We start from the raw sequence: 13,249 nt of genomic DNA, 5'->3' as shown, positions 1-13,249 counted from the left end.
CCCCCCCCCCCCCCCCCCCCAGAACCCTCAAACAAACCAACAATGACACCTAACATTTTCCTCTCTCCCCAGCAAACGAACGCACCTTCCTCGGCTACCTCCGAACCTCCGTAGCCCTATCCATGCTCGGAACGATGATAGCCCAACTCTACCGCCTGCAGCACTCCCCCAAACCCAACCCTGTTTTCGGGTACTTCGTCCTCGGCAAGCCGATCTCAGCCATTCTGCAGTGTATGGCACTATGCATGCTGTTACTCGGTGCGATAAGATATTTTCGACAGCAGGCGGCGATGGCGAGGGGGAGGGTGTATGCGGGAGGGTGGGAGATGTGGGTGATTGTTGGGGGGATGAGTTTGGTGAGTCGTGATTTTTATTTGAGATTATTGGGGGGGAGGGGAGGGGAGGTGGATGTGAGGGGTGGGGTGGTGGTGGTGGTGTAAGATCTTATCAGAGGATGGATGGTGAGATGAGGAGCAATTTTCCCTCCATCAGGTCTGGGAGTCAGCATGTGTGCGCCGACTTGAATACCAGAGGGCGTTGAACTTGGGGAATTGCAACAATTTTGATGCAATTCCATGGAAGAAATGACGAAAAAAAAGAATGCTGGCCATCAGATTTTGGGAACAGGAGTCCACTTGTTCATCGCAAAAAGGAGAGACCGCACACCCACCCTTTCAAGCAGGCGTCGAAAAGATGACAAAGCTTCCAGCAACTTACCATTGCAGTGATTGACGCATTTCTCACACGAATTTCAGCTAACATGTTGCCACGGCTGTAGTTAATGTTCGCCCTCTTCGCTCTACACATCGCCCTCGACGTGACGAGATGAAAGCCGATCCAGTTCACGTACACTATGAAGACGAGGGGACACCTCACGATCAAGCAATGTCCACAAGTGCATCCTCAGCATACATACTCATCACGCCGAAAGAGATGATGATGATGGACATGGAATCGAACCAAGTGCGCGCACGCCCAACGTGGCTTCTGATGAGCAAGTTGGGAGGGGCAGTATTAGGCGATATTTGCAGGGAAGACGGGAAGACGGCAGAGGAGGATTCTTCGTGAATGACCAGCAGACCAGTGTCGTGCCGCTTCGGCGCTTCGTGTCAGCCAAAACACGGCTGCTTCGTGAGCGGCACGAACGATCGACGGGAAGATGCTGGGTCATGGCACGCTTTGTGTTATCACCTCCGAGATATACGGTGCTGTCTGCTCCTATGATCGATCATTGCTGCTTCGATTCGGCTTTCGATGGATAGATATGATGCCGGGATGCCGGATATTTTAGAGAATCTCAGTCAGACGAGAGATTTTGAGATATCGCGCATATCGAAGGTGATAGGCCTAAGAATGGCCATCTGTTCAATCAGGATCAATCGTTCGTCATCAGACTTGTGGAATCTCTGGTGCACATTGAAAGCGCCGCGCCAGCCCGCTTCACCTGCAATCGCGCTTCAATGAACTCAATTATGCGTCTACCGAGACATGGGCGTTTGATGAGGCTTTGTAAGTGTGTACTGTACTTCGATACAAGGCTGCGAGCCAAGTCGAGTCAGTCACAGTCATCCAAACTCAATTTCGTGTTCCGGGCGCCTACCGAGACATCAACGGCCTATCCAACGTTGATACTCGACTAGTGCTTTCACAGAAATTTTGCATCCACCGAGCTGCTCATTACAGGGCGGCACGCGGCGATGTTGAGTGCATCGGTGCAAAAGTAAATGCTGGTGCAATCGCTATTCACGCAAGCCTTTTGAAATGGTATGGTGTCGTCGAGAAAGCTTCCAGTGCAATGACGGACGTCAGAAAACCCCTTGTCGTCCGTACATGCTAAATCTTATAGGTTTCGTTTCCAGAATTGGGAAGTCTTTGCAGTGCAGATAGGCAGGCAGCGGATTTCTCGAAGCATTTCAGTATTCCCGTGAAGTTGAACGGTTTCTGCCTCTGAAGCTTGGCAGAAGGCCGTCAAATCTCACAAGGCCGCATCCTCGTTCCCACGAGGCATTTGGCGTCAAGCGAGGGTTCTGAAGAAGACGGTCGTCTGCGTTCGGCGTCGTTCCCGTTTGCTTGCATGCCTGAGTGATCGACACTGCACCTAGTAAGCTGGTCCGAGTGGAGGACAAGAGGCCCAAGCGGGCGTACAAGGATTTGTGATTCTGGGTGACGCCTGTTAATGTGATACAGGTGTGATGGAAGTTGCACAAATGGAGAAGGTTGGATGGCATGATGAGGATGCTGTACGACCGCCCGCGCAGATGGATGGAATTACCGAGACAGCATGATGATGCGGATGTCATTGTCACACTTGGGACGATGCAGTCCAGTGGGAGGTGGGCGGTATGCTGAGCTTCGATGTGGTGAGCTTCAAGAGGCGCCTCTCCTGAAACTTTATTTGAACTCCAGATCTTGTTGGATTAAGCAGATTGGTGGATTATTGCATCAGATGTGTAGGGTTGATGGTGGGTGGGAGGGGGTGGTGAGAGCTGAGACTTGGCGATTGTGAGAGCTGGCCCAACAAGGCCAGTGGACGAGATGTTGGTTGCTCAAAGCGGTGGGCTTTGCAATTGATGATTCTTGCTCCTACCAATGGAAGTCGCAATGGCCATTTCGAGCAGGCGACTGGTTGCGTAGGAATTGCGCTAGCAGGCTGGACAGGACGCGAATCCTTCCGAAGACGCCACGACTGATGCCTGGAGGTGGACAGGCAGTTTTACGCGTATGGAGATGTTGCCGGGCTTGATAGGAACGAGGTGAACACGAAAGCAGATATCGATATCGCGTTCGACGAGTTGCGTGCGTGAAGCAGGGTGACGAAGGCCTGACGAAGCTGGTGCTATTTTGCGACACGATCGGAAGTGTAGCACGGTGTGTCGGAAGTTGTGCTCTGAGACACGTTCGCTGCTTGCTGAGCTCCACCGCTTGCCACATTGGATGCGGTCGCTTCCGATCGCGAAGCAGTGTGCAGACTGCAAGCGACAGCGCGTGCTATTCTATGCTTGGCGGTGGTGACAAGCATCACCGCCGTTCTCAGCGGGCTATGCAATATCGAGCTCGGATGGGGCGCAGTCGGATGTAATGTACACGGCCGTCGATGCCGTCGACGACATGGTCTTGTCTCTCCCGTGCCGTGGAAGAGATGCGCATTTCGCGTGCCGCCGTGGTCGTGCTCGTTGGCGGAGGCGAGAAGTCGCAGTGTGACTGTTCGGACACGGCGCTCGAATCAGAAGGGATGGTAGGGATTGTGCGGGAAGCGGCTTGGCGTCGGCAGCCAGAACTAGTCTCGCCAGGGCCTATTCTGTAGGCCAGGAACGCTGCGTCCCACGAGCGTCTCAGCGGCCGCGAGTGACGGGACCGAATATAATACCGTATGCACGGTGCAGGCCTACATAGCGCGGGCCTTCCGCAACGGACTCGGTGAGATATAGAAGTCCGCGCCGTAGTGTACGTGACTGTAGAAAACGTAATCTCGTCGTCGGCGCGCGTTGCTATTGCTAGGTCGACGGTATATAAAGGGGTAGGAGTAGTACGATTTCTACTTATATACTAAGTATCGATAGTAAGAGGGTAGCGTATAGCATTTAATAGCGAATTTAGTAAGATTTGTGCTGCTTTAACGACCCCGCAATCTCTACTAATAGATACTAGGTATATTACTAAAAATAAAGCTAAAGTTTATTAGTAAAATAGCGGTATAGTAAAATTTAAGGTATAGTTAGCGATTATTGCTATTTTACTACTATTTTAATAGCGTTAATATATATTAGAGAGCGGCGGTATATAAGGTATACTACTATAGACTGTTATCGCGCTCGGAGATATATATTACTACCTATTTATCGCTAGTAGTATTAGTAGAGGTATATAAGGACTATAAGTTACTACCGCGGTAGTATCTATATCGCTTACTACCGCGCTAGTAGTAGTAAGCGGCATAGAATACGCGTTAGTACTAACTAGAACCGCTAGCTGCGGCTTAGAACTAAAAATACGCGTATTTGTCGCTTATAGTATTCCTAATAGTACCTATAATAGTTCTGCCTCTTTCTCGGACCTCTTACGCTTCCGGCTCTTACTCTATATCGCGTCTACCGGTAGTAGATTAAGAGGGTAGTAGTGTTGTAGTGTTGTGTTATTAGGTAATAGCGCTTGTAGTAGCGCTAGCTTTATAGAAGATAGTATAACCTCGCGGTTAGGTCGTTATTTATTAAAAGCACATATAAATAACTCGGTAAACTAGCGCCTTATATTATTGCCTACTTTATAGAAGATATAGATAGCGTCTTATATTATAGTAGCGCGCTTAATATCGTCGTCGTTAAGGCCTTCTTCGTCGCACTTACGCTCTAATTTAAAGATTATCTCGTAATAGTCGTTTATTGTTTTATAGATCTCGAGACGATAGCTATTATTAACGATAGCCGCTATCGCCGTCGCTATCGCCGTTATAGTTATATTAGCTTATAAAGTAAGGTTATTAGCCTTTATTAGAGTCTCGCAGATCTCGAGTCTACGCCCTTTAAATATGCTAATCTAGTAATACTAGTAGCGCTCTTTAATAAGGGTACGGTAGAGCTAAATATAATAAAACTAAAAATAGAAGTAAAGGACGTACTATTGCCTAAAGAAGCGATAGTTATAGGTTAGTAGACTAGACGCGTTATACTTAGCAAGGGCGATAGGATCGTAGAATACTATAGAATCGTTAGCGCGATTAATCTTAGCGCTAACCTTACGCTATATAGGCTATAGTAGGCATAGAAGGTATTCTCTAAGCTCGTTGTCGTCTCTGCGAGTAAAAGGATATATATTAACGGTCTAGCGGCGCTTAATAAGGAGAGAGTAGAGATCTTTATTAGCGACTTTTTAGAATATATATATTATAACGCTAACTAGTAAATAGTCCGCTACTATAGGCGACTTCTCGTCTAATTTAAGGCACGCGTAGAAGCTCTCGTTTATATTAGTATCCTTATTTTACTCGATAATTAGTAGTATATTAAATATATAAAAGTAGTTTACTTATAACGCGATATCCTTACCTATTTCTACCTCTAAATATAGCTTGTTCTTCTCGTAGTTAGCGTTTCGAGGAAGGCTCGAAATAACGGCTTATAGTAACTCTTTCGCGCCTTTAAGCGACCGATAATAGATAACCGCGGCTTTAATATAGCGACGCGTCTTAGCGTAGATTTTACTACTAAAGTAACGGTTAATAGTACGCTAGACGTAGACGTAGCAAAGGAGGTTACTAGAGGTGTTTAGTAGTAGGAAACGCTATTCGAATAGCTCGTCGCTTAGTAGCTAAGTCGTCTATTAGTATATAAATTAGAAACTACCTATACTAGTACCTTATTATACGAAGGAAGGCAGCGACAATATCGCTATTATTAGTAGGAGATAGTATATAAGCTACCGCGCGTATTATGCTATATTTGTCCTTAATATAGATAGTATAAAGATACTAACCTAGGGAATTAGTCTTATATATAGTATCTATAAAAGCGATAACTTAGTGCTATCGGAGCAGTTCTAGGCCGGTTTTAGACGCAAATATAATGCTATACGCAATCTCGCTATTAATCTGTCTTTTAACTAATGCTATCTCGTATTTATAACTAACTATCGCGTTAAATTAGTAATTATTATAATAGAAAACTAAAATTAAAACAAAAGAATCTAAAGTTTAGTATTCGGCCTACTAAGACGCGCTAGAAGCCGGACCGAGCTATTGCTAGAGCTTCTAAATTATCTTATTAGCTCGAAGCTAAGGCTCTACGGCGCTGCCGCTTTAAGCGAAGAACTTTAAAGTCCTAAGATTCTAGCTTTTCGTAAAGAATTCGTAGGCAACTAAGTCTAATATCTTCTTCTATCGATTACTATCGATTTAATAAGTTAGACGCGATTACGTATCGATCTATTAGTTAATCGGAGTCCGGATACGCGGGCGCGACGGTCCGCCGAGTAGAATTCTAACCTTACTCTATAGTCGAGATAATAATATAAATTTAACTTATACTATTTATATTACTATAATACGTCTTTTTGCTAAGTTTGCTATATAAGTAACGCGCCGCCGAGTTTGCTAGACTTATACGTAGTAAGGAAGTTCCTTCCGGAATTAAGTATATCGTGTTTTCGTAAGAATAAGCTACCGGTATCCTTAAAGCGCTAGTACGCGATTAGGTCGTATTATGCCTTTAAATAATAGTATACCTACGAAGGGCGGTATCTATAGCAGATCTTATATCTAGCTATACTTAAGAGCGCGCTATACCGTCGGAAATTATTAAAGTTATTTAGTTAGCAATCTTAGTAGTATTCTTTATAACTAACGTATTAAATATAATACGATACTACCTCTTCCTTACTTGTCTTCTTATTCTAACTACAGATACTAATAACCTTTATTATTATAGGACAACTACGCGCTAGCTCTATCTTCTTCTTATTCTTATTAAAATACCGACTTTTCGACTTATTAGCCTTCTAACCCTACTTCTTATAAAAGCGATAAGTATAGCGTATCGTCTCGGTACTATTACGTTTAAAATACTACGCTTTATCGACGACCTAGATATTATCGACGTATAGTTTAAACGTATACTAATCTTTTACTAATAGAATAAACGAGTCTAATATATTATATAGAATATACCGCTAGCGCTAGTATTTAAGGTCGTCGATATAAGAGAGATATGCGAATATAGTACCCTCGAGCGGTTTTAATATCCGGGACTTCGTACTACGCCGAAGGCGTTTATTAGAGGAGTTATTAACTTATTACTAGTTTCTTTACTAAAATTATCGCTTTCTTCCTTTTTAGATACGTCTGCTATATTCTCGTCGCTTTCGAGCGTAAAATCGCCCTAGGTAGCCTCCGCTATAACCTCCGCCGCCGGCGCTAGTAAATTTAATCGAATAGAAGCTATATCGTATAAAGAGGAGGTAATATCGATAAATACTAGTAATCTTAGTAATAGAAACGATAAAAGAGCTAGGTCTATAGATACGGAGGAGTATTAACAAAACAATAGCATACGTCGCGCGTAGGAGAAGCTAGGCGGAAGTCGGGCGGACCTTCAACTATTTACCGACACCGTACGCACGGACTACATACGCATGCGGTATTATATTCGCCTCCCGAATGACTTGCGCAGCGTCTCCATCTCCATCTCCATCGCTGCTGGCTGGCTGGCTGTCAAACTGCGCCCACTCGCGCCTGCATTGTCTCGACGGCCAGGACTGCCAGGGCCAGTGGTGGGGCGCCCGTCGCGTACGAGAAGAGTGCTGCATTATGGATCGATCGTGGATGATGATGGAGGCGTAGCGACCTGTCCTGTCCTGTCCTCTGCCCATCTCTGCCCATACTCTCCCTCACCGTAGTCCCCCTCAGCTACGCCGACGCTGTCTCTCTCAAAGCCTGTTCCTGTTGCATCTGTGTTTCCTACATCAACCTCAGTGAGGCCTCGTGCTCCCTCACCCAGCCAGCGCCTCTGTCACTCCTGCGACTCCGACTTAAGCTGGCCTTGTAATCGTCCAACTGCTGTATGGGAGGCATCTGGAGCGTCATGATCGACTGAACCGCACCATGGCAAACTCGACGTTGGTGGGCAATTGCGTCGCCCCGTTTCTGGATGCCGCGCGATTCTCAAGTGATGGAGGATGTAAGTCGGCATGGAAGCAGACCGGTCTGACGTCGATCCACTGACCCGCCGAAGTCATTGAAGGCCGATTCTGCGCACGCATCGACGACCTGCCGGGACAGCCCAACTGTTGCTTGCCCTGTCCCGCCACGAAATACGCCTACTCCGACACCTTCCATACCTATAATAACGTCTCCGAGTGGCTGAATGTCCTGGGCCTCGCCCTGCTCACCTTCATGCTCCTATCGTACGTGCTTCTGCCGGCACAGCACACGCGAAGCCATTACCTGAGTGTTTGCCTCGTGCTATCCGTCATCATGATCACCCTTGGATTCACAATTCCCTTAGGAGCCAGACCAGAGCAATGTTACGACGAAATTACGCCTAACGATATGTACACATCTAACGCATGCGCCGCGGGAGGAGCTTTCATTATCGCTGGAGGATTGACCGCAATGATGTGGATCTTTATCCGTGCGCTCTCCATGAATTTACAAATATGCTGGGATATTGTGCCCGGCCGAAAATTCTTCTACATCTCGCAGCTGGCCGGTTGGGGTGTGCCAGCAATCCTATTTACTGTGACCATCACCATTACGGGAGTCAGCTTTAGATTTGGCAATGCCTGCCACGTCAATCACGACCACTCCATGGGCGATTTCTGGGGCCCACTGCTTGCCATGGCTGGAATGGCAGCCATCCTGCAACTGGCAACATTCAGCTACTGCATTCATGTCTATCTGAAGAATCTCTGGACCGATCGATCGGATCTCTCAACGAATGCCTCATCAGGAGCTCTGCCGTCATACCAAGGAAGTGTCCGCACCATGACCGCTCGAGCGGTCTACCGAAGATTGAAGAAAGTTTTATGGCTGCAGTGGCGAGGAATCTGCATCGTCAGCATTGTTCTGGTCGATGTCATTTTCTTCTCCATTGTCTTCGTTTCCTTGGACGGCATGCAGTCATCAATCACCCAAGACTGGGAGAAGGTGAAGCCATGGCTATTTTGCTTGGCACAACATCCCAACGACAAGAACAAGTGTTTGCCACTGGTGCAAGGATGGCTGGTGAACGAGCCCACGCTGGTCGCAGTGCTCCTCCTCCTCGCCCTCATGGGACTCCAAGTCTTCCTCCTCCTCACACGACCCTCATTCTTCCCAGCATGGTCGTCCTACTTCCGCTCCAAACTCTCCCCGAAACACCGAGAATTCGTGAGCCTAGACGCCCGACCCGAGATCATGCGCAGCAATTCCAACGCCGAACTCCTAAAATACCAACGAGGCCCCCAAGCCACGACCTTCGAAATGCAATCCAAACCTCCTCCTCCCTTCGTCAACACCGCAGACCTCGACATGAAAAACCCCCCATCCTCCACCCTCACCTCCCCGGACGACACCCACCGAACCCCCCTCTCTCGAGGCGACTCCCCAGCCCTCGACCCCACAGCCCCAACCTTCGGCCGCGGGCGCATCCCCTCGGAATACATCGGCCGCATCACACCCACACCAGGAGACGCTACGTCGTCATCCACACAACGCGACGACTTCGACCCCCCTCTCACCCGCCCCCCAACAGCCGCCCGCCGCGACTCCGAAGAACGTCGCTATCGAGCCCCAAATTCAAGTTTCGCCCAACCTTACGCTCCGAGTCGAGCGAACAGTGCGAAATCGGTGAGTTTTGATCCCCGAGAGGCGTATTCGAGGGGTGGCTTGGCTTTGAATCCTCCGAGTGAGGCGGGGGAGAGTAGGGAGGATGTTTCGAGCTATGGAGGACAGGGACATGGTGGGTATGGGGATGATTGTAGGGGGAATAGGTTATGATGATATTGGGATAGGAGGATGGATGGATGGATGGATGGATGGACGTGAATTCGAGATGAAGTTAAAAAAGCAGCTGTAGCAAGCGAGCGACCGAGGCAGGCAGGCATGATTGTACATACATATTCCCGTTTGGAAAAAAAAAAATCTCCCGGACATATATGTACTGTTGTAGTTCAAAAAGTGCGAAACAGATCTCGGACGAGAGGAGCAATCCCGAGTTAAAGAGGAGATGGAGATAGGATGGTGGAAATTAAAGTCAGGCGAGTACAGTCAGTACTTCGTAAAGAAAAAAAGACACCCTTCTTTGCTTTTTTCATTTCCGCGCACGAGAACGATATAACCCAAAAAAAGAAACTTTTGTAAAAAAAAATTTCATCCTTTTCCAGATGACCTACCTCCCTACCTACTTCACCTCACCCTCCGCTTCCCAGCCCTCCTCCTCCTCCTCCTCGCCTCCCACGCACCCTCCCCACGTTCCCGTCTCCTCCCTCTGCCCTCCTCGTCACTCCTCCTCGCCTTAGCCCTGCGCTCCCGTCTCCAAACACCCTCCACCTCAGACCCATCCCCGCCACCATCCGTCCCACCACCCCCCATCCTCCTCCCCTGTTCCTGCGTATCAAAAACAATCTCCACCCGATTCAAACTCTTCACATTCCTCTTCTTCTTCTTCATCACAGACCTCCCATGCAACGGACAAATCGCCTTGCCGCCACTTTTGTGTTTCGGATGCAAAGGACACAACGGACTGTCGGGGAGGTGGTCGGGCACGTCGGTTTCAAACCCGAGCACGATGTCGTTGTCGGTTTCGTCGTCGGATTCTTCGTCCAGCGTGTCGGAGATGAAGGAGCGGATGGCTTGTTGCGTCGCGCGTTGCGTGTCGTGGTAGCGTTGGCTGAAGGGGGTTTGGGTGAAGGATGTGATGGTGAGGTCCGAGGGGGTGATGGGGCGGGGCTTTGAGGTTGGTGCAGGGGCTTGTGGATCGATGTCTGGTTTCTGTTTCTCGACGGGTTCGAGGAGGAGGAGGATTGAAGATTTTTTTGCGAGTTTGCCGTTACGGACGTTGATTGTGGAGGTTGAGGGGCGGAGGTTGATGCGTGAGAGGGATGTTTTGAGGGATAATGTTGATCTGCGCGCGATGGCCGCAATGGTGTTTTTCTGAGCTTGATTGTCTTCGAGAGTTGTCGAGGAACGGTGTTGGCGAAGACTCATGGAAAGGCCTGTCCAAATACTGGGTTTCTTCTTCAGGGTTGCATCGTGAAAATCTTCTCTCACATCATGCACTCCTTGCGATGCAACATCAACATCCGCTCCTGGTGAAGGTTGGATAGAGCCACTCTTGTTGCCGTATGAGCTGCCTTCATTGACTTGAGCGCTACGTGAGCCTGCTGATGGCGAACGTGATGCAGGAGCAGAAACATATGATCCCTCATCATGGACTTCTGCCGCATTCTCCAAACTACTTTCGCGATACCTTCTTTGTCGATTTCGAGGCGTACCGAAAGGCGACAAGGCTTCCGAAGACGACCTGTTCTGAGCCCGCGATTTGCGTATAGATTCCGGAGCAGTACGAATGAGCTCTCCAGGGATCATTGGAACAGCGCCCGGTGACAATGCTGGACTGATCGGAGTCAAACTCGTTTGGCTGTCTCCGCGTGTAATTGGAGGTCGAGCGAAGTAGCTCGGGATTGTGAGTTCAGGCACGATGCTCGGACATCGCTGCGAATCAACCGGACTGCTGACCATGATGCCCGGCGTCGCTGCTGGAGTCACTGGCGTGGCTGCTGACGACTTTCGTGGTGGGGTTCTCGCTTTTCTCTTCGATGGCAGCTCAAATACGTTGACGTCTTTGAAAGCAGCAAGTCGAAAGATGTTGAAGAATGCGCTTGAATTCCGTTTCTTGGGCTTCCGAACTGGCGGCTCAGCTATGTCAGGTTGCAGCAACGATGGCAGTGGTATGCCAGGCTCTCCTCGACTGCGAGAATCAGAGCCCGACGTCAGCTGCTCTGACTGTTGCTTGCGCTCTTCAATAGCTTGAGGTGGTCGTGGAGGTATGAATTCCTCATTGTACATCGTATCTGATCCAAACGTGTGGAAATATGAATCGCCATGTCGAAAGGGGCTTTTACCGGAAACACTCGGCTCATCCTCTGGGGGCGTGACATCGTGATGATGTCTCTTGGTTTCTAGAATTTGTGGGCTACCAAAGCGCAGTTGTCGCCGTTGTGGACCAGAATTGATGTTCTTCGCGGATATGCGTCGCCGGAGGTTTGGCCGACTCTTGCTATCGTTGGGGCTGTTACGAAGCAGATCTGGTCGTCTGTCAGGCAGGTTGAGAGTCTGCACTTTTCGAATGGGCTTGATATCGGGATCGGTGCGCAAGAGCTCTGATAAACTGAGTGGCATGGGCTTCTCTGAGGGAGGTGGTGGCGTAATGTGCTTGGTCGTGGATTCCACTACCCCTGTATCCTCAACGACTTTAGGCTTATAGAACGAAGGCGATCGTCGTCCATCACTAGGAAGTTTCAGGATCGACGGTTTCTGGATGAGGTGCTGAGAAGGCTTGCTTTTCTTCTTGAGGAGTCGCAAGTCGGGCTTTCTTCGGCGAAGGCCAAAAGCGTAGCTGCTTTCTGAGGAGCCGTCTGATATCGAAGAGATGCTGCTGATAGACTTGTTAGAGTGTCTAGAATGAATGCTGTCGGGTGACGACTCGCGGGCTGGGAGGAAGCGGGTCACAGGTAATGGTACAGGCGTAGGCAGATTGGCAATCAGGGATCGTAGGTGGGCAGTGGTTGATGCTAGCTGGCTTGACTTGTATGTGTCCACTGAATCTGGCGTTTGCGTCAGAAAGTTGGCATCGGCTTCAGCACGTCCTCCTATGAGCTGTGGTGATAGCGCCTCGGAGGTGGATGACCATGGTGACGCTGGCGACGCTGGCGATCCAGCTCCCGATCGTTGGATGGCGACCGTTTCCTCCGATGGCGATCCAGCTCCAGATCGTCGTCGTCCCAATACTGTCGGTGGCGACTCTCCTGGCGATGCGGGACTCGTGACGAAGAGTGGTGGCGTCGATTGTGAGGGACGTGAGCGATCCTCGGCGGCGAATAGGAATGATATCTGACTCGTCTCGGGTGATGAGAGCGACGATACTCCTCTTCCTCCTCCCGGCGATGCTCCAAATCCGCCACTTTGTCCTTCTGCTTCGCCTTCTCCTTGCTGCTGTAGTTCTTGAAGCACGCCACTGGATACATGCTGCATAGTCCTGCTAAGCCCACGGCGATAGCGAGGAATATTCCTTTCCGATAGCTATGACGCTCGTTGAGATCGCGGTAGAATGACATGGTCTAAGAAGAGTAAGTAGGGGCTCAGGTGTGCCTCGAAGGGATCGGCATGGGTGTGCGTACGCTTTGCTGGGCAGAGAATGAATGTGATGAGATGTTTGTCTGTCGCGAAGGCGATGGTGCCTTCGAGGCGTCAAGCGCGCTTTGTCGGTGTGATGTTGTGGATGTCAGGCAAGATCGCCACCCACTTTGAGATGCAATGGAAGTATCGCGCCGGTATGCCGAGGTGATTTCGCGCAGTCGCAGTAGGTGCGAGTGTCGCGGAGATGCCAGGTGAGATGCAGCAATATGGTATGTGGCAGTGGTCGTTCGGGTGCAAGAGTGGAGGAAGCGGCGATGGCGACGGCGACGGCGATGTCGTTGGCTTCACTTGCTTGTGCTCGGCAAAAAGCGGACCCACTAGGCATGTGGGAAGAAAGCTGCAGATTCGGCCCACAGCCTCACA

The 13,249-nt window shown here is 49.3% G+C and overlaps 6 protein-coding genes across 6 annotated transcripts in view; 3 read left to right on the top strand and 3 right to left on the bottom strand.

Annotated features, from left to right (window-relative positions):
- The window catches only part of MYCFIDRAFT_143425 (uncharacterized protein), a gene marked incomplete at both ends in the record, with an annotated part of 1,397 nt that extends 957 nt beyond the window's left edge, over positions 1-440 (top strand). Inside the window, one exon of the mRNA XM_007931812.1 lies at positions 73-440. Coding sequence (XP_007930003.1) covers positions 73-440 — 368 coding nt within the window. The remainder of the gene's footprint in view (positions 1-72) is intronic.
- Positions 441-610: 170 nt separating this feature from the next.
- Positions 611-1,232, bottom strand: MYCFIDRAFT_177864 (uncharacterized protein; the record flags this gene model as incomplete). Its single annotated transcript, XM_007931811.1, has 7 exons — positions 611-634; positions 667-712; positions 745-755; positions 806-871; positions 894-1,094; positions 1,123-1,162; positions 1,192-1,232. The coding sequence occupies 7 exons, from the start codon at positions 1,230-1,232 to the stop codon at positions 611-613; spliced, it is 429 nt and encodes a 142-aa protein (XP_007930002.1).
- Positions 1,233-1,254: 22 nt separating this feature from the next.
- Positions 1,255-3,467, top strand: MYCFIDRAFT_177863 (uncharacterized protein; the record flags this gene model as incomplete). The annotated part of the gene is made up of 22 exons (XM_007931810.1): positions 1,255-1,338; positions 1,374-1,397; positions 1,424-1,509; positions 1,546-1,804; positions 1,847-1,877; positions 1,918-1,924; positions 1,954-2,048; positions 2,084-2,153; positions 2,188-2,198; positions 2,235-2,429; positions 2,455-2,476; positions 2,508-2,526; positions 2,553-2,630; positions 2,659-2,699; positions 2,747-2,753; positions 2,810-2,879; positions 2,914-2,985; positions 3,017-3,111; positions 3,140-3,195; positions 3,228-3,345; positions 3,394-3,417; positions 3,459-3,467. The coding sequence occupies 22 exons, from the start codon at positions 1,255-1,257 to the stop codon at positions 3,465-3,467; spliced, it is 1,473 nt and encodes a 490-aa protein (XP_007930001.1).
- Positions 3,468-7,385: 3,918 nt separating this feature from the next.
- On the top strand, positions 7,386-9,752 carry MYCFIDRAFT_204741 (uncharacterized protein). Its single transcript, XM_007931808.1, has 3 exons — positions 7,386-7,667; positions 7,722-8,770; positions 9,222-9,752. Exons 1-3 carry the CDS (start codon positions 7,592-7,594, stop codon positions 9,318-9,320), a joined length of 1,224 nt encoding a protein of 407 aa, XP_007929999.1. The 5' UTR covers positions 7,386-7,591; the 3' UTR covers positions 9,321-9,752.
- Positions 9,206-9,752, bottom strand: MYCFIDRAFT_212168 (uncharacterized protein). Its single transcript, XM_007931809.1, has one exon. The coding sequence runs from the start codon at positions 9,571-9,573 to the stop codon at positions 9,409-9,411; it is 165 nt and encodes a 54-aa protein (XP_007930000.1). The 5' UTR covers positions 9,574-9,752; the 3' UTR covers positions 9,206-9,408.
- Positions 9,753-9,874: 122 nt separating this feature from the next.
- On the bottom strand, positions 9,875-13,211 carry MYCFIDRAFT_199055 (uncharacterized protein; the record flags this gene model as incomplete). The annotated part of the gene is made up of 3 exons (XM_007931807.1): positions 9,875-12,682; positions 12,739-12,807; positions 12,993-13,211. 3 exons carry the CDS (start codon positions 13,209-13,211, stop codon positions 9,875-9,877), a joined length of 3,096 nt encoding a protein of 1,031 aa, XP_007929998.1.
- Between the last annotated feature and the right edge of the window lie 38 nt (positions 13,212-13,249).

This window comes from Pseudocercospora fijiensis, assembly GCF_000340215.1.
Source record: "Pseudocercospora fijiensis CIRAD86 unplaced genomic scaffold MYCFIscaffold_8, whole genome shotgun sequence".
NCBI classification, from domain to species: Eukaryota; Fungi; Ascomycota; class Dothideomycetes; order Mycosphaerellales; family Mycosphaerellaceae; genus Pseudocercospora; species Pseudocercospora fijiensis.
The sequence above is the reverse complement of the archived record's forward strand: the minus strand, read 5'-3'. Positions and strand labels throughout refer to the sequence as shown.

Excerpts from the sequence above, each read along its gene's own strand:
- MYCFIDRAFT_212168 (XM_007931809.1), bottom strand. The coding sequence starts at position 9,573 with ATGCCTGCCTGCCTCGGTCGCTCGCTTGCTACAGCTGCTTTTTTAACT.
- MYCFIDRAFT_204741 (XM_007931808.1), top strand. The coding sequence starts at position 7,592 with ATGGCAAACTCGACGTTGGTGGGCAATTGCGTCGCCCCGTTTCTGGAT. Across the intron at positions 7,668-7,721 it reads ATTCTCAAGTGATGGAGGAT|TCATTGAAGGCCGATTCTGC; the intron begins GTAAGTCGGCAT and ends GACCCGCCGAAG. Across the intron at positions 8,771-9,221 it reads TCGCCCTCATGGGACTCCAA|CCGCCCGCCGCGACTCCGAA; the intron begins GTCTTCCTCCTC and ends GCCCCCCAACAG.